Genomic DNA, 22,396 nt, shown 5'->3' with positions numbered 1-22,396 from the left:
ATGTATAAGTTAAATAGCGTTGAGCCACATTCCAGTGGAAACACTGAGAGGAGAGGATCACCTTGCTGGTGGCTGAAAGGAATCAGTAAGTTTTTGCTTGGGACATTGACATTGACTTTTTTAAAAGTATTGGGGCAAAGTTAACTATTTGTGAATATTATTTAGTGTGTTTGTGCCTTTAATAGTCAGTCAGTGAATAAAACAAGTTAGACTGTTTGCATTTTTAAATAGTCAGTCAATAAGGTAGCAGTAGGTAGGCAGTGAATACACAAGTTAGACTGTTTGTATTTAGTCAGTCAATAAGGTAGCAGTAGGTAGGCAGTGAATACACAAGTTAGACTGTTTGTATTTAGTCAGTCAATAAGGTAGCAGTAGGTAGTGTGTTTATTTTTTTAAAAGTCTGCCTGACTATTAAAGTGTCCTCCAGACTTTTAAAGAGCTAAGTGTTTTATTTAATAATAACTGAGTGCATTGTATTGAAAAAAAAAAAAAAACCCCACAAAAAAAAACAAAAAAACCCCACAAAAAAGTAGCCAGAAGCTAGAAATAAGCTAGGAGCAGTATATACCAAAGTAAAAAAGTTGAATAGTTCAGCTCAGTTACTCACCTTGGAAAGGTGTTGAGGTAGTGTGATTAGGTTTGAATAGGGAACAACATTTATTAATCAAGGGAGCTGTGAGTCACTCAGGCTGACTAACTAAAGTTAGACTGTTTGTAATTCCCAACCCACCCACCCCAAGCTCATCCCTTAATTTATAGGCAGGTGCCACTTGCACAAAAAAAAAACAACCCATCAACAAAAACTTTATTGAGAATTCGATCAGACCCCAGTAGGCCACTACCAGACATATAGTGAATTCACTAATACATTTAAAGGAACTTAGACACATTCCTACTCCCATAGCAACCTAAAACGTAACTAGGAACTGATCAAAATTGAGATGAAGGCAGCAGTCCGGCAGCAAGAGGGGGGCTTCCCAGTCTTTTGCATCGAGTGTCACATGTATGATTTTTTACCCACCGGTGAGAAGTTGTACATGTGCATGCGATGCAAAGAGCTCCTGGCTCTCAGAGAATGAGTCCGATCTCTGGAGGCTAGAGTGGCAGACCTGGAGGAGCTGAGGCAGACAGAGAGGTATATAGATGAGACCTTCAGGGACATAGTAGTCCAGTCCCAACTTCAGACTGGCAGCCCTGGTGCTGCCTTGGAGGAAGAAGGTCTCATAATGGGAGAGCACCAACCAGGTGTAGCAGGAAAGGATCCTGTAGCAAGGACCTGCTCTCTAGGTGATGCATTGTCCTTTCGCACTGAGGATATCTCCCCAAGGCCTACTGCCCAGGAGGGAAGGGTTAGGTCGGCCGTCATAGTTGGTGATTCGATTATTAGGAATGTAGATAGCTGGGTGGCGGGTGGGCGTGAGGATCGCCTGGTAACATGCCTACCTGGTGCGAAGGTGGCGGACCTCACGCATCACCTAGATAGGATTTTAGACAGTGCTGGGGAGGAGCCGGCTGTCGTGGTACACGTGGGCACCAACGACATAGGAAAATGTGGGAGGGAGGTTCTGGAAGCCAAATTTAGGCTCTTAGGTAGAAAGATTAAATCCAGAACCTCCAGGGTAGCATTCTCTGAAATGCTCCCTGTTCCACGCGCAGGTCACCAGAGGCAGGCAGAGCTCCGGAGTCTCAATGCATGGATGAGACGATGGTGCAAGGAAGAGGGATTCAGTTTTGTTAGGAACTGGGGAACCTTTTGGGGAAGGGGGAGTCTCTTCCGAAGGGATGGGCTCCACCTTAACCAGGGTGGAACCAGACTGCTGGCGCTAACCTTTAAAAAGGAGATAGAGCAGCTTTTAAACTAGAACAAAGGGGAAAGCCGACAGTCGCTCAGCAGCGCATGGTTCGGAGAGATGTATCTTTAAAGGATACTAATGATGCATTAGAATTAGGGCATCCCGACAGTGAGGTTCCAATAATTAGAAAAGTAGTCCAAGTGCCTGTAACTAAAAACTCACCTGAGCTAAAAAATTCTAACTTATCCCTATCAATTAAAAAGCAGAATAAAAATACAAACAAAAAACAAACTTTGAAATGTTTGTATGCTAATGCCAGAAGTCTAAGTAGTAAGATGGGAGAATTAGAATGTATAGCAGTAAATGATGACATAGACTTAATTGGCATCTCAGAGACATGGTGGAAAGAGGATAACCAATGGGACAGTGCTATACCGGGGTACAAATTATATCGCAATGACAGAGAGGAGCAGTCGGGGGGAGGTGTGGCGCTTTATGTCCGGGATGGCATAGAGTCCAACAGGATAAACATCCTGCATGAGACTAAATACAAAATTGAATCTTTATGGGTAGAAATCCCTTGTGTATCAGGGAAGACTACAGTGATAGGGGTATACTACCGTCCACCTGGTCAAGATGGTGAGATGGACAGTGAAATGCTAAGAGAAATTAGGGAAGCTAACCAAATTGGTAGTGCAGTAATAATGGGAGACTTCAATTACCAAACACAAAAAATCTCTTAATGAACAATCCCACGATTGGAATAACTTAGTATAGAAAAACGTGGTATTTGATAGTTTTAGCCAATCACAACGCTATATAAATCTTTGTCAATATTTATACTATGTGTTTGAAGACAAAATCTTTGTCAATGTTTATACTATATATTTAAGGACCATCATACCACCCCCAGTGCTTACAAGTTATACTTGCACTTTCTGCACTTTCACAGGGTCATGTTTAATCAATTGGTCCGACCAATATCAATGTTCAATTTTTTCTTTTCTTTTTGCTATATAGTAAAAAAGGCAACTTTCCTTATTCTCGGGGTTATTAATCCCAGGGCTGTCGGAGGCACTTGTCCGACGCGCGCGTTTCGCCAAAGCTGCTTCAGAGACATCCGTTTCCGGCTCTCCAGGTCCAGCACTTCCCCTCACTTAACGGGGTATCTAAACAGCATTTGTTTCTTCCCAAATGCTGCAAAGGTCCATGAATTTTTCTGAGATAAAAAAGGTCATGGTTAAGAAATCTTTTAAATTGAAGCGATATATTATTCAAACAACATTTAACGATGTGCTTTTGCAAGTGGAATAAAGAACAGAATAATCTAACTCACCGGACACCGACGCCTTCTCCCTGCTCAAAAATTTCAGCAGTGAGGCGGCTCGGGCCGGTCTGGTTTTTAAATGCAATGGTGGTTTGCCTTCACCTGATAGTCAATTAGTTTCTGATTTCGGCGGGCAGTCACCAAAAATGGAACCACTCAATGTCCTTATTCAGGCCACCAGGGATGACTGATTTCAATAAAAAAATCCACTTTTGCTCACATTGTCTTAATGTTTGAATACGATTCCCGCCCCGCCAGTGTTGATTAACAATTTCAAGCACAGTCCATTTTATATCTTCGAACTCGTGTTTACATTCCTTAAAATGGGAAACCAAAGGTTCCTCCACCCGGTTAGTGTTAATGCAACATTTATGTTCGGTAAGGCGAGTCTTGATTTTCCTTTTAGTCATGCCCACGTAAATTAAGGAACATGGGCAGAAAATTGCATAAACAGCGTGGGTCGAATGGCAGGAAAATTCAGGCAGCATAATTGATTTTCCCGATGCTGTGGTGATGTGAGTCTGGGATGATTTCAATGGACAGAATTTGCATTTAGCGCAAACTTGAAGTAAATCAACATTTATTGCAGGTTTTGAGCAGTTTGAACGTACAACGTGGTCTCGGATGTTTTTGCCTCGAGAGTATGCAATTCGTAAGGGTTGATTGAATAAGGGGTGGATTTGCTGAATAATCCTCCAATGAACTCTCATGGCTCTACTGATAGAGGCTGAGAGCACTGTATGCTTCAAGACCACAGTCTGTGGGTTCGATCCCGGCTCTGAATTTTTTGGTAAAAACAAATATTCTCTGTTGGAATAAAGTGCACGCCGATATGCCTTCTTAACACACTGAGTTGGATAGCCACGTTGTAGGAAACGGTCAGCCATTTCCTTCGCTTGGATCTTAAAGTCATCACGGTCCGTGCATAATCTCCTTAATCTGAGGAACTGGCCCACAGGAAGATTAGTTTTGAAACTAGTTGGGTGGAAACTATCAAAACGGAGCAAATTATTGCGATCATTCGGTTTCCGGTATATGGATGTGGCTAGAGTGTGATCATTTCGCTGGATTAATATGTCCAAGTAAGCTATGCGATCCCGATGAAACTCCATAGTAAATTTTAGACACGATTCCAGATTATTTAACCATTGATGAAATTCCTTCAATAAAGCTAAAGAGCCTTCCCATATAACGAAAACGTCATCAATGTAGCGTTTCCAACACTTCAAGTGGGGTGTCCAATAACAATTGTCTATATATAAAGCTTCAAATCTGGCCACAAAAATGTTGGCCACGTCTGGAGCCATGGCAGCTCCCATGGCTGTGCCACTAATTTGTAAATAAAAATCACCTTCAAACATGAAGTAGTTCTTACTTAATGTGAGGTCAAGTAATTCAATGATGTAGGGAATCGGAATACGTTTGGGATGTGAGTGTGTCTTTAATGCCTCTGCAACTGCAACAAGTGCCTGATCCTGGGGGATGACCGTATAAAGCGATTCAATGTCAAATGTAACTAGCAGGCACTCTTCAGGTAACTGTACCGTGTCGAGAAATTGTAGCATGCTCGTACTATCTTTAACGTATGACATAGATTTAGACACACAGGGCTGAAGGATTTTGTCTAAAAAGATAGAAATTGGTTCTAGCACCGATTCATTCGCCGATACTATTGGGCGTCCTGGTGGGTCACAGAGTGTTTTATGAATTTTGGGTAATAAATACAGTACTGGTGTTCTTGGACTTTCAGCCCTGGGATTAATAACCCCGAGAATAAGGAAAGTTGCCTTTTTTACTATATAGCAAAAAGAAAAGAAAAAATTGAACATTGATATTGGTCGGACCAATTGATTAAACATGACCCTGTGAAAGTGCAGAAAGTGCAAGTATAACTTGTAAGCACTGGGGGTGGTATGATGGTCCTTAAATATATAGTATAAACATTGACAAAGATTTTGTCTTCAAACACATAGTATAAATATTGACAAAGATTTATATAGCGTTGTGATTGGCTAAAACTATCAAATACCACGTTTTTCTATACTAAAGACTTCAATTACCCCAATATAGACTGGGTAAATGTATCATCGGGTCACGCTAGAGAGATAACGTTCCTGGATGGAATAAATGATAGCTTTATGGAGCAATTGGTTCAGGAACCGACGAGAGAGGGAGCAATTTTAGATCTAATTCTCAGTGCAGCACAGGACTTGGTGAGAGAGGTAACGGTGGTGGGGCCGCTTGGCAATAGTGATCATAATATGATTTAATGACTGGAAAAGGAACAGTGTGCAAATCCAAGGCTCTCGTGCTAAACTTTCAAAAGGGAAACTTTGATAAAATGAGAAAAATTGTTAGAAAAAAACTGAAAGGAGCAGCTACAAAAGTAAAAAATGTCCAAGAGGCATGGTCATTGTTAAAAAATACCATTCTAGAAGCACAGTCCAGATGTATTCCACACATTAAGAAAGGTGGAAAGAAGGCAAAACGATTACCGGCATGGTTAAAAGGGGAGGTGAAAGAAGCTATTTTAGCCAAAAGATCTTCAGTCAAAAATTGGAAGAAGGATCCAACAGAAGAAAATGGGATAAAGCATAAACATTGGCAAGTTAAATGTAAGACATTGATAAGACAGGCTAAGAGAGAATTTGAAAAGAAGTTGGCTGTAGAGGCAAAAACTCACAGTAAAAACTTTTTTAAATATATCCGAAGCAGAAAGCCTGTGAGGGAGTCAGTTGGACCGTTAGATGATCGAGGGGTTAAAGGGGCACTTAGAGAAGATAAGGCCATCGCGGAAAGATTAAATGATTTCTTTGCTTCGGTGTTTACTGAAGAGAATGTTGGGGAGGTACCCGTAATGGAGAAGGTTTTCATGGGTAATGATTCAGATGGACTGAATCAAATCACGGTGAACCTAGTAGATGTGGTAGGCCTGATTGACAAACTGGAGTAGTAAATCACCTGGACCGGATGGTATACACCCCAGAGTTCTGAAGGAACTAAAAAATGAAATTTCAGACCTATTAGTAAAAATTTGTAACTTATCATTAAAATCATCCATTGTACCTGAAGACTGGAGGATAGCAAATGTAACCCCAATATTTAAAAAGGGCTCCAGGGGCGATCTGGGAAACTACAGACCGGTTAGCCTGACTTCAGTTCCAGGAAAAATAGTGGAAAGTGTTCTAAACATCAAAATCACAGAACATATAGAAAGACACGGTTTAATGGAACAAAGTCAGCATGGCTTTACCCAGGGCAAGTCTTGCCTCACAAATCTGCTTCACTTTTTTGAAGGAGTTAATAAACATGTGGATAAAGGTGAACCGGTAGATATAGTATACTTGGATTTTCAGAAGGCGTTTGACAAAGTTCCTCATGAGAGGCTTCTAGGAAAAGTAAAAAGTCATGGGATAGGTGGCGATGTCCTTTCGTGGATTGCAAACTGGCTAAAAGACAGGAAACAGAGAGTAGGATTAAATGGGCAATTTTCTCAGTGGAAGGGAGTGGACAGTGGAGTGCCTCAGGGATCTGTATTGGGACCCTTACTGTTCAATATATTTATAAATGATCTGGAAAGAAATACGACGAGTGAGATAATCAAATTTGCAGATGACACAAAATTGTTCAGAGTAGTTAAATCACAAGCAGATTGTGATAAATTGCAGGAAGACCTTGTGAGACTGGAAAATTGGGCATCCAAATGGCAGATGAAATTTAATGTGGATAAGTGCAAGGTGATGCATATAGGGAAAAATAACCCATGCTATAATTACACGATGTTGGGTTCCATATTAGGTGCTACAACCCAAGAAAGAGATCTAGGTGTCATAGTGGATAACACATTGAAATCGTCGGTTCAGTGTGCTGCGGCAGTCAAAAAAGCAAACAATGTTGGGAATTATTAGAAAAGGAATGATGAATAAAACGGAAAATGTCATAATGCCTCTGTATCGCTCCATGGTGAGACCGCACCTTGAATACTGTATACAATTCTGGTCGCCGCATCTCAAAAAAGATATAATTGCGATGGAGAAGGTACAGAGAAGGGCTACCAAAATGATAAAGGGAATGGAACAACTCTCCTATGAGGAAAGACTAAAGAGGTTAGGACTTTTCAGCTTGGAGAAGAGACGACTGAGGGGGGATATGATAGAGGTGTTTAAAATCATGAGAGGTCTAGAACGGGTAGATGTGAATCGGTTATTTACTCTTTCGGATAGTAGAAAGACTAGGGGACACTCCATGAAGTTAGCATGGGGCACATTTAAAACTAATCGGAGAAAGTTCTTTTTTACTCAACGCACAATTAAACTCTGGAATTTGTTGCCAGAGAATGTGGTTCGTGCAGTTAGTATAGCTGTGTTTAAAAAAGGATTGGATAAGTTCTTGGAGGAGAAGTCCATTACCTGCTATTAAGTTCACTTAGAGAATAGCCACTGCCATTAGCAATGGTTACATGGAATAGACTTAGTTTTTGGGTACTTGCCAGGTTCTTATGGCCTGGATTGGCCACTGTTGGAAACAGGATGCTGGGCTTGATGGACCCTTGGTCTGACCCAGTATGGCATTTTCTTATGTTCTTATGAGGAGAGAGAGGAACCTTGGGGCATGCCTCGGTCGAGGCTAATCGGGTCGGATTTATAATTATCAATGGTAACTGAGTAGTGTCGGTTTTGTAGGTAAGATTTTATCCATGAAAGAGCAGTTCCAGTGATACCAATACTCGTGAGGATGTTAAGTAAACTGTGATTTACAGTATCAAAAGCTGCGGAAATGTCAGTAAAAAAATGCAGCACTGAATGTGACAAGAAATAGAGCCTTCTCGGTTGTCGGTCCTATTCTATGGAATGCTTTGCCTGATCCTTTAAGACAAATACCTAGTCGAAAGGAGTTTAAAAAAGCATTGAAAACTCACCTATTTCAGGAAGCATTTAGGGATATTGAACCTCTTAGTCAGAGTAAGTAGCGTTAGGTGAGTCGTTCTTAGATATAATTTTATTAATGACCAGTTGATATTTAAATACCCTCTTTTTATTTGTTTTAATTTCTGTTCTTTAAATTTTTTAAATGTAATCTCAAAAAAAATATAGTTGCATTGGAAATGATACAGAGAAAAGTGACCAAAATGTTAAATGGAAAGGCTAGAGATAGGATCTGTTCAGCTTGGAGGGGGGATATGATAGAAATCTATAAAAACACCAGTGAATGAAAACAACTGGTAATTTACTCTTTCAAAATATACTCCATGAAATTAGAAAGAAGTACATTCAAAACAAATCAGAGAAAATTATTTTTCTCTCAGTGCACAATTAAGCTCTAGAATTACTGGAGGATGTGGTTAAGAAAGTTAGCATAGCTGAGTTTAAAAACATTTTGACAAATTTCTGTTGGAGAAGTTAATAAACTGTTATTAACCAAGTAGACTATAGAAATAGCCACTACTTACCACTACAATATAGCAGCATGGGATTTATTTAGTGTATGGAATCTTGCCAGGTATTTGTGACCTGGATTAGTTACTGTTGGAAACAGGATTCTAAGCTTGATGGACCCTTACCTTGACCCAGTAGGGTAAGTTCTTATGTTTTTAATACACTACTCAGCAACTCTTTTGGTTTGTATTTGTTGCACACCAAGGGGGTAATTTTCAAAAGGATTTACACATGTAAATGTAACTACTGTTGTAGCAATTTCCAAAAGCCATTTATGCACATAGGGGTAGATTTTCAAAGGCTACACGTGTAAGATACATGCATAACCCGAGAAAATCTGTCCCTGTGCGCACCGAGCTATTTTGCATAGGCTCGGTGGCTCGCGCAAGCCACAGGACGCGTGTATGTCCCAGGGCTTTCAAAAATGGGCCGTCCGGGGGCGGGGCCGGGGGTGTGATGGCAGTTCAGGGGTGGGGTCGGGGGCATGGCAGCGTTCCAGGGACAGGGGCGGGGCCCGGGGCCGAATTCTCCGGCACACCGGCCTGTGCCCGGGGGTTGGCGAGCTGGTGCGCACAAGTTACGCCTGCCAGAGGCAGGCGTAACTCAACGAGATAAGCTACGGGGGGGATTTAGGTAGGGCTGGGGGGGTGGGTTAGATAGGAAAAGGGAGGGAAAGGTGGGGGGGGGGCCGGAAAAAAGTTCCCTCCAAGGCCACTCCGATTTCGGATCGGCCTTGGAGGGAACGGGGAAAGCCATCGGGGCTCCCCTCAGGCTCAGCGTGCGCAAGGTGCACCCCCTTGCGCGCGCTGAACCTGGATTTCATAACATGCGCGCGGCAGTGCGCGCATGTTATAAGATCGGGTGTAGATTTGTTCACGCCGGGTTGTGCAAACAAATCTACGCCCGCGCGTAGATTTTAAGATTTGGCCCATAAAGTGCACTTATACATGAATATCCTATGGACAATTCAATGGCAGATATTGTAGCAATTTTCAAAAGCCCACTTACATTGGTAAAGTACATTTAAATGTGGAAAGCCCAGCTTTAAGCAGGTAAATGCTTTTGAAAATCAGGCCCCAAAAGTTTGTGACATAGGGGACTATGAAAATTATAAGGAATATTTTTTGGGGAAATCCTCATGCATACATATGTGCAATTATATTGCATAGTAAGTTCTTGGTTTTGTCTGATCCACACCAAAATTTTAAGAGATGCAGAAGTCAGACAAGGGTATATATTTCTGGATTCACCTAGGCAAGCACATGCAAGCATGTGTGCATTCTAGAAAGAAGATTCCATTGTTCTGTGTGTAACTTCTAGTTCTGACAGTGTATTTACTGATTCTAGCAAGAGCATCCTTTGTTACGACAAAAAAAATATACCAATGCAGAACGGTATTATTACATGATTACCTTGTATGAAGTAAAGTAGGTGAAAATATTGACAGATTTCACATAACAATATAGTCTTATCTCTGGTGTTTAACTGTTTACAGTTTTAAAATTAAATTCAATGGACTATGTTATTAAAACTGACACCTGAGCTGGTCCAATGACTCATTGAAAGTACTGTGTACTCAGAACCAGTTCTAGACTAACTAGCGCCTTGTGTAAAAACAAGTTAGTGCCCTCCTGCTCTTGCTAGCAGCTCCCTTCTTCAGCTGTGGCAGTACACCCATCTTTCCCCCACCAACACACAAACACATACAAACTTCCCCTACCCTCTTTCCAGCACTAGAATCTCCTCTACCTTGCTCTCTTTCCTTCTGCCCAGTGCCCAGTATCCCTTCACTCTCCCCTTCTCTACTTCCTTCCTCCTCCTTCCTGCTGGTTGATCCTTCTCCTACCACCACAGATAAAAATGTCTTTCCTCCTGCAAAGCATTCCTAAGCCTTCTGCTTGTAGATATCTGATGCGACCGCGGGCTTTGAGTCCTGATGAAGGCACATGATGAGGGCACGGAGGCGCGGTCACTAGCTCATGGGCAAGCATGAGTCCCTGAAGCACGGCATGACTCAAGGAGGAGCCCCAAGGCACACCGTGGGAGGTGAGAGCATGCAAGCATGGGCAGAGCAGGAACAAACAGGACTGAAACTGAGGCAAGAAACTCGGAAAAGTAACCAGGCAGGATCAGCCCTCCGCTGGACCTACACGCACCAATGAGATCCAGCAGCATAATGCTGATCTCAGGAGTAGCCCTCCGGCCACTCGAAAGCACTTCCGGACCCGCTGCTTGGGAACAATGAGTGCGTGAGGCCAGACGGAGGCTGAGGGCAGGAACAAGACGAAGACTTGGAACTTGGAAGGTGCAGGTGAGCACTGTCCCTCAGGGAGCCCTACATAGCCCGCCATGGGCTGGTCACGGACAACCCTGTCCGCTTATGCGCCCTACACAACCTAGGAAGGCTGGTCACGGACCATGCGGGAGCAAGACAAGCACCGGAAGGGGATCCAACCAAACGAGGCTCCAATGACTGGAAACAGGAACCGGATCCATACGGATTTACCCTCGGGGTGGCCATTTTGAGGACTTGAAGAGCTGGGAGACTCGGAACTTGGAAGACTCGGAACTTGGAAGACTCGGAACCTGGAACACGGGATCAACAGGACTTTGGAACGACAGGACATCTGGAACATCAGGACATGGTAGCGAAGGAGCTCTGACGAGGAACGAGACCAGGAACATCAAAACATGGAACGAAGAACCATCTCAGACACATGAAGACCACGGATGACCTGGACTGGCAAGGAAGAACATGGACAACCATGGTCCGATCCGAAAGCCTCGAGGAACTAGAAATGAAGTGAAGAAGACTTCCGGTGGGGCCGCGGGCTTTTCCTGCTGCTGGCCCTTTAAATAGTGAAGAGGCGCGGCCACGTGCCTAGAGGAGGGCCTGGGGGTGAAGCAGGACCACGGACAGTGGTGGCCTCCAGGCCGCGAAGATGAAAAGCAGGCAGGTGTTGGGAGCGGCCGTGAGGCCGCAAGATGGCGTTGACAGTGGCTTCCTGAGCAGCTCAGGCCGTGAAGAGGATTCCCGGAGGGCTGTGAAGAGACTCATCAGCAGCTTCCTGCCGTATGAGGTGTCTGGTGGCGGCGCTCAAGCTGTGAAGATGGAAGCAGTGGCAGCGGCTTCCTGCTGCTTGAAGGTCCTGGCAGCGGCGGCGCTAGGGTCGTGAAGACAGTCGGCAGTGGCGAATCACAAGCCGCGAAGGGAGACATTGGCGGCCCCTCCTGCCTCAGAATGGCGTCAGCCTGCACGGAGGTGGCAGCAGCAAAGGTAGCGGTAAGTGTAGAGGCCTGCTCGCGGGATGGGGTCCACGAGCAGGATCGCAACGATATCATATAGGTGGGTGTGGGAGGGAGGGAGTTTGTGTTCCCTTGAGCATGGCGCCCTGTGCTGCTACACAGGTCACATACCCCAAAAGCCGGCCTTGTGTGTGCTGCTATATTGATGAACTGGGTTTGGTGACAGGAGCCAGAGGGATGCTAGGATGCACAGGGAGAGATATAATCAGTAGACTAGAAAAAAGAAGATGATAATGCCTCTGTAAAGGTCATCGGTGAGATATCACTTCAGCTCTATAGGCCATATCGCAGAAAGGGCAATCCAGAAGGCGGCTACCAGAATAGTGCAGCACCAAAAGTCATATGACATGATAATGATCTAAATATATATACTCAAGAGAAGAGAGGAAGGGGAATGGGATAGAAACATTTAAATACTACACAAGAAGAAAACCTTTTTTAGAGGAAAAATGTTATAAATCACAGTATGAGGCACCATGTAAACTGAGAATGAACATCAAAAATATTTCTTCACTGATTGGGTGGTGGATGCATAGAACAGCCCCCCAGTGGAGGAAATGAAGACAAAAACATTAACAGAAATCACGAAAGAATGGCTAAGCACAGAGAATCTTTAGTAAGAAAGGAGTGAAGGGGAAGATAGAGATCGATTGGGACCTAAGGCAATGCAATAAGAATTATTCAAAAAGGCAGGTAAGACATCTAATTCATTATTTAATTAAATTGGGTAGAGTAGATGGGGTTAATGGTCTTTATATGCAGTCATATCCTCTTTTCTTCTGAGGAAGACTCCCGGTCATTGGGCTGGCAGTAATTTTATAAGTAAATTGTGATGGAGAAACATACTCAGAAACAATAAATAGTGCTGGAGTTACAAAGGGAACATTTATCAGGTTTTCAGGATTGTGACCCACGGAGCCACTGTTGATAGCAGCATCCTGAAATACTGATGTAAATGTATCAGACACATAAAGGTGAATTTCTAAAGCCCAGCACGCACCAAAACCGCGAATATGTTGGGCCGATGCGCCAAGCGGATTTTAAAAGCCACCCAGATATGCGCATATCTCCCACTGCATGCACAGAAATTGTTTTCTAAAAAGGAGTGGGACACGGGTGTGGTCTGCGCATAAATACTCGTGTGCACAATCGTGTGCCGGGCTCCCCGCCTCATAACTTTACTTCTGCTATGGATGGCGTGTAAGTCATAAACAAACAAATGGAGGCATGTCAGTAGGGTTTCAAGGGTCGCGGTTAACAGGAGAAAAGGGAGGCTATTAAACTAGGGGGAGTTTGGAAGTCCTATCCCTTGCCTGGGCAAACTGGGAACAAACTGGTGAAACTGGCAATGGCATGGAGGCGCGCCCCTTTTAAATTCCCCCCACTTATGTTGGAAGTGGGATTTAGGTGCGCATATGTTATAAAATAGCCGCATCCCTGGGCGCGAGCCAACAAGAGCGCGCCACATCTGGGCTCACGCATCGGTTCAAAAATTACCGTCATACTTTGTAACACTGCTCCCCATTCTTAAAAATACTATAAACGCTTCAAGGGCTTAACATATCACGATACCATTATTTTGATAATTAAAACAAAGGAATTTTTGGACTTTTTGCATACCATTAGTCAACAGTGTGATCAACTACTACTGATAAACGATTGTATAATTAAATCACACACTCCTTGCTTTCCCAGAATGGAATTTGTGCTTAGACTTGTGTTCAAATCTTGCTTCTGCCACTGATACTTGTTGTCACCTTAGCAAGTCACTTTGAAGTAAATTTTAAGACCCGTGCGTGTGCATACATGTGCGTGTGTTTGCCGGCGTATGCATATGGATGTGTCGATTATATAACATACATGCGTGTATGCACATATATGTACACGATATAAAGTCGGCTATCCGCGTGTACACGCGCGCATGATTTTATATTGATACGTGCATGAGTGTGCAAATGCCGTCTCGAGCGAGTAATAGGTATGCATGGCGACACAACAGACCTTTTTCCCAGTCCACTTCCAGTTCGTCCCAGTAACTTGCTTCCTTTTACCCCGTTACCCCTGACTCTTAAAATCCCACTAACTAGCGTATTTTTTTGTTGTTACATGACTTACACGCCATCCATAGCAGAAGTAAAGTTATACGATAGGGGACACCGGCGTGCTTGTGCGCGGGTAAATACTTACGTACTGGATTCATGCTACAGTCCCAGACTTAGTTTTGCTGTAATGTGAAATAGTTTATCATTAAATGACTATTCAGTGCAAAAACATGTAGAATATTCTTTGACCAGTGAATTGCATGACAAACATTAAAGCTTTGCTTGATGGAATGGATGGGTTTTGCCTGAATTTTTAATCCATTTCAAATACATTCCATACATAATTTACATAATTTAAATTGTTCAGTACTTCTGTTTCATCTTTTTCCTTATAATATCCCCATTTTTCGGAACATAGAGAGAGAAAGTACTATGTTAGCCTGCCCAAATTAAAAGTAATGAAAAGAAAACTAACAAAGCAGTTGGCCAATGAATGTTTAAAGATGCAAGCTTTTGGAATTCCCAAGGTCCTTTCCTCAGGCAATGCCCACTGGCACATGAGACATGGTCCAAGGAAGGGACTTTAATACTCTGGAATCCTTGCATCTTTAAACATTTGCCATTATTGCAGAGATCTCATTTTTAATTAACTACTTTATGAGTTTTCTTTTAAGACATGTAAGTTTCTCAACAGACAGAAGGCTGGGTTCTGCCTTTTAAAAAATTTCCCAGCATGCCTGAAGCTGTGATAGAATGATGACTTTAGAATGTGCTTCAGGCTCCCCTAACCCTGTGACTGCTGGCATTAAATTCAGAGCTGCCAGCACAAAGGAAGGCCAGCAGGAGCCAGCAAATAGAGTAATTTTACATACTAATTATAAAAGTAAAAAAGAAAGGCGGTGTATATGAAATTGTTTATAGAAAGTTGTAGTACATAAATTGGAAGAGGTGCAATCTGATAGCACATATGCATCTTCCTCTCTAGTGTGAAATAAGATTATATTTAGTACTCATATTGGACTGCAACATTTGTCCTTTCTAAAAGAAAGCAAACTGGATTATAGCAAATAACCTTTAAGATAATTAACTAACAATGCTGCAACTAGCATAAAATCTTCCTTCAGGCAACACCTAATTTAAGTATTACTGGCACAAAGTGGAGACAGATTGTGCATCACCACTGCAATATTTACATAGCAGAAACCCACAGAGCAGGAAACGTGAGACTCAATGATGCACTAAATTAGCAACAACCATATTCCAGTGTTAATTTGCTCTCTCATCTTTCTAAAGCTTTGGTCTTTAAGCCAGTACAAATACATCAATAATATCATATCAAAATTTGATAATAAAAAATAAGAGATTTGAGGGAATTTATATACAATGAGGGGGCAATTTTTAAAAGGATTTACACTGGGTTTTACATGTATAAATGCACTTTACCTGTGTAAATGGGCTTTTGAAGATTGCTACAATAGTATGCTACATTTACATGCATAACTCCTTTGAAAATTACTTCCTAAATTTGCAATCTGATATTATTCTAAAAGGCAGGACACTCTCTTTTATAACAAAACCCTCTTATGGCAAACACTGAGCATAACAAACCGAAGCCTTGTTCCTCAAATAAATTGTGTAAATTACTCGGTTGAAAAGTCTGTAGCAATACACCATCTTTAAAACAAACATAATAGTTGTCTCCCAGTTTGTTTATTATATAGAAATGTCATTCCGAGGTCAACTGTTCCTAATTTCCTCTCTCATCATAGCTGATTTCAGTCAATATAAATTCGTTTTACAGATCCAGATCATTTATGTACCTTCAAAAGTCTTAGAAAACAAAATGATGTGCTTTGATGATTTCCTAGCCATTTTTATAAATTTTATTTAACAGAATAAAATCTAGCATCCAGGGATTTTATGAAGGTATTGCGTAGGCGAGAATTTCTAGTTATCAGAGCCCGTAAGTTGCATTTTCATAAAAATAGAATGAAACTGATTATCCCCACTAGAAATACAGTAGAGCACCGTTTATCAGAAGATCTATTAACTGGAAACTCTCACTATCTGGCTTTAATGCGCTATTAAAAAACTTGTATAATCTAAACATTGGTTGGCTTCATATAATTTGTTATCTGGTAAAAACTTCCATTATCCAAAATTATCCAGATCTTGCATCAGAAGGAAAAATCCAGTATCTGGAATGGGCTCAGTCCCAACCATTCCGGAAAAATAGTGCTCTACTGCACTGTACACATTCATATTTTCACAGCAGGAAAATACGTGTGAACATTTCTTTGAAAGAAAAACAATTTTAACACAGATTTTATCTGTTGCATCAACATTTACGTTACCTTTCCTAATTGTTGATGTTCTTCAAATGCAGAGATCAGGTCTTTTGCCCATTTTATTTTTTCACAGCTGGGAGAAAACTGCTCCTGGACTATGGGAATCTGGTTAGGGTGAATCACCTGCTTACCTACAAGAAGATTAATAATGCCAGAAACATGAAACAACAGCAGATGTTCTCACAAAATGTGCTAGACGCTGAAAAATCTAGAGTGGCATATAGGCTACACGTTAAATAATAACAAATTATTATTACAGTCAATTGAATTTTATTCCTGACTTGACCAGCATGAATTTACTTAGCAAAGGTGCAGCAAAAGCTGCTCATCACGATTAAACTCTGTACTCCATTTTCAGGGTTAGCTCTAACATATCATAGCATCTACTGATTACTGTTTTATTGAAAATCTACTATAAAGTATGATTAAAGCAAAACAAATAGCACATTACTGAAATATTCTGCAAAGGACTCCTTGGCCTTTAAGCCATGAATTAGTTTTAATAATGGCTTCTTTCTCAGGTGTTCAGTGCTTTTAAAAAGTTCCTGAAATATAAATTATTTTTCATATATGCTTATCAAAATTAGTTATTTCATTTTATTTATTAAACATATAATTTAATGTAAATATATAGAAATTCATTTTTATAATGTGCTTACAAATATTTACTATCTAAGTAAGTTCAGGACAAGCTGCAAATTTTAGTTTTCTTTGGAAAATGGCTTAAGAGTAAATATATGTTTCACGAATTATATATATACATACATTCATAGATATGTGTGTGTGTGTACATATGCATGAAAAATAATACCAAAATATTTTGCATACAGCATCTAGATTTCTCAGTAGAATGCTTGTGGTGAATCCTATTTTATTTTAATAGGGCAACAAAAGCTATGACTAATGCCTTACTAAACATCAACCATTTCTAAATGTGATGTGTTCATAAAGGCCTATGTTCATAAAATAACTTTTGAAAAAAAAAAAAAGATATCAGATTAGTTACGGGTCCTCTATGTTTTGTTTCTACATTTTGGCTCACAAAAATAGCTATAAATTAGCTTTGTTTTCTAATGTGAGAAACCAAATTAAATGTGTGAAAAAGTCAGGCATGAGATAGTGGGGTCACAAATGAAATAATTATAAAGATCATAAGCTGGCAGACTTCACTATGGAAGTGATTAATTTGCTTTTCAGCCACTTAAATACAATAATAAGAGCTGGTTTGATGCCAATAATATGTTAATAAGTTCTAATAATTTACCATTACATTGATGGTGTTTAAGTCTACAGATATTAATTTATTTTAACATTAGTGTCTTAAGACAAATAAATTTGGTAAGCTGAATTTATGTGCTTGACAAATTTTCTTTTAGTTTGCTTTTATTTATCACATTATGTATGTATAATATTCTTCCATTTAAAGTTAATATGTCAGTTTTTGTGGAGCAATTTTTTATTACAAAGTACTATCAAAACATTTGTATATTCGACTTTATGTATTAAACATAATATTGTTGGTCCTCTGCCAGTGTTTTGATTATAATGGTTTTATAGTTTATACTAATTCATAGTGAATCATCAGAATTTTTCTAGCATTTTCTAGCATTTTTTCTAGCAGGTTAAAACATGTTTGGACTATTTTAAAAAAATACCCCACTACAGGGAGCTAAAAGTCTAAAGGTGAATTTTAAAAGCTTGGTGCATGCCAAAATTCGGGAGACATACAGCTTTGTCGGGCTGGCACATGCAGAGCGTATTTTAAAAGGAGCCTACATAGGTGCGAGTCTCCTGCGCGCGTCTTACTCGATCTCCAGAAGGGGCGGGTGGTAGGTGCGGTCTGGGAGGTGGCATGGGTGTTCCAGAGTGCGCCGAGAGATGAGCGCATATCTCTTAGCTGCGTCTCTTTACTTCTGCTAGCGACCAAGTGTAAGTTTAAAAAAAAAAAATAGAGATCTGAGGAGTTTAAGGGGTGTGGGCCAAGTGGGGGGAATGCAGGCTATCTAATTAGGGGGTTGGCAGGACCTAGTTGGTAGTGAACGAACTGCTAAAACTGGCGCGCCCCTTTTAAAATTCCCCCGTTTACACGACAGGATCGGGATTTGCGTGCCCATTTAAACTCAGGCGCACACGGGCGTGTGGTCAGCTTATAACATACACGGCACAGAATCGCTGCGCCCCTGGGTACACGCCGACGCACACGCAGCAATGTGCCTGTTTGAAAGTTACTCTCCTATTGTTCAGAATAAAAATAAAAAATAAAATGTCTTTACAGATCGGTATGGCTGAATTTTACATATAATAAAGTGGCACAAAAAGAAAAGCATTTTCTGTTAAGCTTCATATCATACAAACAAGAAATAAAAATTCCAGCAATTTACAATTTTGGGAAAAGATGATCATTATGTAGCAGGCATTAAGTATCTACGGCAAGAGAGCAAATATTTTAAGCAGCACTTTCTTAGTAATGATTTGGCAAGTGATGCAAAATCAGACATTAAAATTTATGACCTTGGAATTCTTTTTACAGCAACATCTGATATACACTGCTTTTATATCAATACCTGTCATGTTTGTTAGGTAACTGTATGACAGTGTCATTTCTGTCTTCTAAGAAGATGGTAAAAAGAGAAGAAAACCCTATAGCATTTCATGTTTATACTATCTTCTCAGCATGAAGCACGGAAGCTATAATGAGTAAGTCAACTGTTAATGCTGTTTTCCAAGGTTTCCAGTATAAAAATAATCCTGAACGTTATGGCTATTTAGATGGACAAACACATTGCAAATTATACTATATATTTGTGGCAATGAACATCACTTTAAAACAATATCGTTAAATGGTAATCAAAAACATCTATTTTGCATTTCAGCAGATATTTTCTTTCCTAATGGATAAGAAGACTAATTTTGATCAGATATTCAGTTGTTTGATTGAATACCTTTGCTTTGAGGAGGTGAGTTTGTTCAAACATCTATAAAAAAAAACCTGTTAGCTCTTTACAAGGTCTAAAATGAAAAAGCACCTTAAATATATTGGTTGCATAGGTAAAATATAATTTATTCTAATAAATATTTTAATTATATTATCGTTAATTTATTAAGTTAAAACAAACATTTGATGAAACAATTATTGGCCTGGATTTATCCAATTGCTATAAATATAGCAGAAATAGCACCGGTGCTAAAAAAAATGGGTGATTAGGGTAATTTCCTGTGTATCGCATCGCAGAGGGAATTATCACATCATGTGTTGTGTCAGCACGTCGTGCGCTGCAACAACACATAGGCCTGGATTTATCAACATGCATAAATATTGCATGCGATAGGAAAAGGGGCGTGTTTTATGGTAATAGGCAGTTTATTGCAAAGTGCGCTATCTTAGCGCTTCACATAGGTATTACTGCAAATTGCGGTAATGTTTTTGCACTTTGTGGAAAGTGCCAGAATTGTTGTAATTCCTACCTACAACCACTGGGGGGGAGAGAGAGAGAGAGTGAGTCTTGCCATAATTCCCTCATACGAGGTAGGTATTTATACCTCTATATGAGGCCCACATAGTTACTCGAGGTGAGGTTTAGGTAGGAGTGTAGGGTTAGGGGCCACTTTGACTTTCAGAGTGAGACGTATGAACAGAACAGTGCTTTCTTGTGAAGATTTGATGACCTTCGGAGTGAGGAAACTCACCCAAAGATGAGATTTGTACAATGTTCTCTCAACCTAGCTTGATGTTACCCAGGTAGAGAGTCCATCAAGCTAGGTTGAGAGAACATTGCACAAATCTCATCTTTGGGTAAGTTTCCTCACTCCAAAGTTCATCAAATCTTCACAAGAGAGCACTGTTTTGTTCGTAAGTTTCACTCTAAATGTCTGAGTAAACAGCACACACATGTAATTAAATATAACAGAGAGAAAATGTGTGGCTCAAAAAGTAAATAAAACAATGTTCAATTTGTGAGTCCACAATTTTATTAAATTAAAGGCAACATAGAAACCTTCTGGAAATATAATCTACTTCCTGAAGAAGGAACCCCTTAATAAAGTGGGGGGACTCACTTATTGAACAGTTTTCTATTTACTTTTTGAGCCACACATTTTCTCTCTGTTAGAGATATACCCATGCTACAAATGACATTAAAAAGTGATGATTCAGAGGAACTGCAACAAATTTCAGTAAACATGGAAGATGTACTAGGGCAAATTGACAAACTAAAAAGTAGCAAATCACCTGGACCAGATAGTATACATCCCAGAGTGCTATTGGAAATTTGTAAACTATCAGCAACATCATATATGGTACCTGGAGACTGGAGGGTTGCCAATGTAATGCCAATTTTTAAAAAGGGATCAAGGGTGATCCAGTAAATTACAGACCTGTGAGTCTGTCTATGCCAGGCAAAATGGTAGAAACTATCATAAAGAGCAAAACTGCTGAATATATAGATAAGCATAGTTTAATGGGACAAAGCCAACATAGATTTAGCCAAGGGAAGTGTTGACTTACAAATTTGCTACATTTTTTTGAAAGTGTAAATAAACATGTGGATAAAGGTAAACCAATTGATATAGTGTATGTGGATTTCCAAAAAGCATGTGACAAAGTCCCTCATGAGAGACTTCTAAGGAAATTAATAAGTCATGGGATAGGGGGCAGTATTCAATTGTGGATTGCCAAATGGTTAAATGATAGGAAACATAAAGTAAGGATAAATGGTAAATTTTCCCAATGGAAAAAGATGAATAGTCGAGTGCCCCAGGGATCTGTTCTAGAACCACTGCTTCTTTTCTCTGATATATCTGAAAAAATATTTTGTGACTTCGCTTCAACTCTTTGGTGATCTTTTCTTCTACTCATTTTTGCCATCCTGATTTCTCATCATTTTCAGCTTCACCAGATATTCTTCTCTGTGTGCTCCTTTTGTGTTCCTTTGTACTTTTTGAATGTTAATCTTTTTGCCTTTATTTTCTCAGCCACGACCTTGGTTTTCTTTTTTTCTTACTTTTAGTTACTTCTTTTGCAGAAAAGGAGCACACAGAGAAGAATATCTGGTGAAGCTGAAAATGATGAGAAAAGAAATCAGGATGGCACAAACGAGTAGAAGAAAAGATCACCAAAGAGGTGAAGCAAAGTCACAAAATATTTTTCAGATATATCAGAGAAAAGAGGAAGACCAGAGGTGACATTGTAAGACTGAAAGGAGACAAGGAGCAAAATGTAGAGAAAGATGAAGAAATAGCAAAAATATTAAACAAATACTTCAGTTCATTTTTCACTAAGGAAGACATTGGAGAAGGACCTTTGCTGGCTAGCAACAGTACAGCTGAGAGTGGGGTAGATACATCTCTATTTTTGGGTGGACCAAGGTAACCTGAAAGTGGACAAGCCATGGGGCCAGATGAGATACTTCCCAGGACACTGAAGGAACTCTGAGAAGTGCTGGCAGGTCCACTGAAAGACCTGCTCAATAGATCTTGGACATGGGAGTAGTGCTGCAGGACTGGAGAAGGCCAGATGTCATCCTAATTCACAAAAGTGATAGCAGAGAGGGGGCTGTAAACTATACTTTGGTGGTGGGAAAAGAGAGAGTGCTAAAGGAAAGGATAATGCGCCATTTGCAATTCAATGGGTTACTGGATCCAAGGCAATATGGTTTTACCAGAAGAAGGTCCTGTCAAATGAATCTAATTGAATTTTTTGATTGGGTGACTACAGAATTGGACCAAGGAAGAACGTTTGATGTGTTTTACTTGGATTTCAGAAAGGTTATTGATACAGTCCTGCATAGGAAGCTCACATATAAAATGAGATTTGTACAATGTTCTCTCAACCTAGCTGATTAACAGATGTCAGCAGTGGTAAATGGGACCTATTCTGGTGAAAGAAGAGTGATTCAAGGATTGGTTCTGGGACTGGTTCTGGTCAATATTGTGACTGATATTGTAGAGAGATTAAAACTGGAGAAGTGATCAAAACTTTGGCAGTTGGGATTCAATGCCAAGAAGAGCAGAGTCGTACATTTGGGATACGACAATCCAAAGAAGTTGTATGTGTTGGGGGATGAGAGGCTGATATGTACAAACTAGGAGAAAGACCTCAGGGTGATAGTGTCTGATGATCTGAAGGTAACGAAGCACTGTGACAAGG

At 40.4% G+C, this 22,396-nt stretch overlaps 1 protein-coding gene across 5 annotated transcripts in view; it reads right to left on the bottom strand.

Moving 5' to 3' along the window:
• CLYBL (citrate lyase beta like) overlaps window positions 1-22,396 on the bottom strand; it is a 392,684-nt gene that overhangs the window by 96,570 nt on the left and 273,718 nt on the right. For all 5 annotated transcript variants that reach the window (XR_003857135.1, XR_003857137.1, XR_003857136.1 and 2 more), the window contains one exon: window positions 16,258-16,382. Coding sequence is in view for 1 of the 5 variants with exons in the window: in XM_029604501.1 (XP_029460361.1) it covers window positions 16,258-16,382 (125 nt within the window). In the remaining 4 variants the exon portion in view is untranslated. The remainder of the gene's footprint in view (window positions 1-16,257; window positions 16,383-22,396) is intronic.

This window comes from Rhinatrema bivittatum, chromosome 5 (assembly GCF_901001135.1).
Source record: "Rhinatrema bivittatum chromosome 5, aRhiBiv1.1, whole genome shotgun sequence".
In the NCBI taxonomy this organism is placed as follows: domain Eukaryota; kingdom Metazoa; phylum Chordata; class Amphibia; order Gymnophiona; family Rhinatrematidae; genus Rhinatrema; species Rhinatrema bivittatum.
The sequence above is the reverse complement of the archived record's forward strand: the minus strand, read 5'-3'. Positions and strand labels throughout refer to the sequence as shown.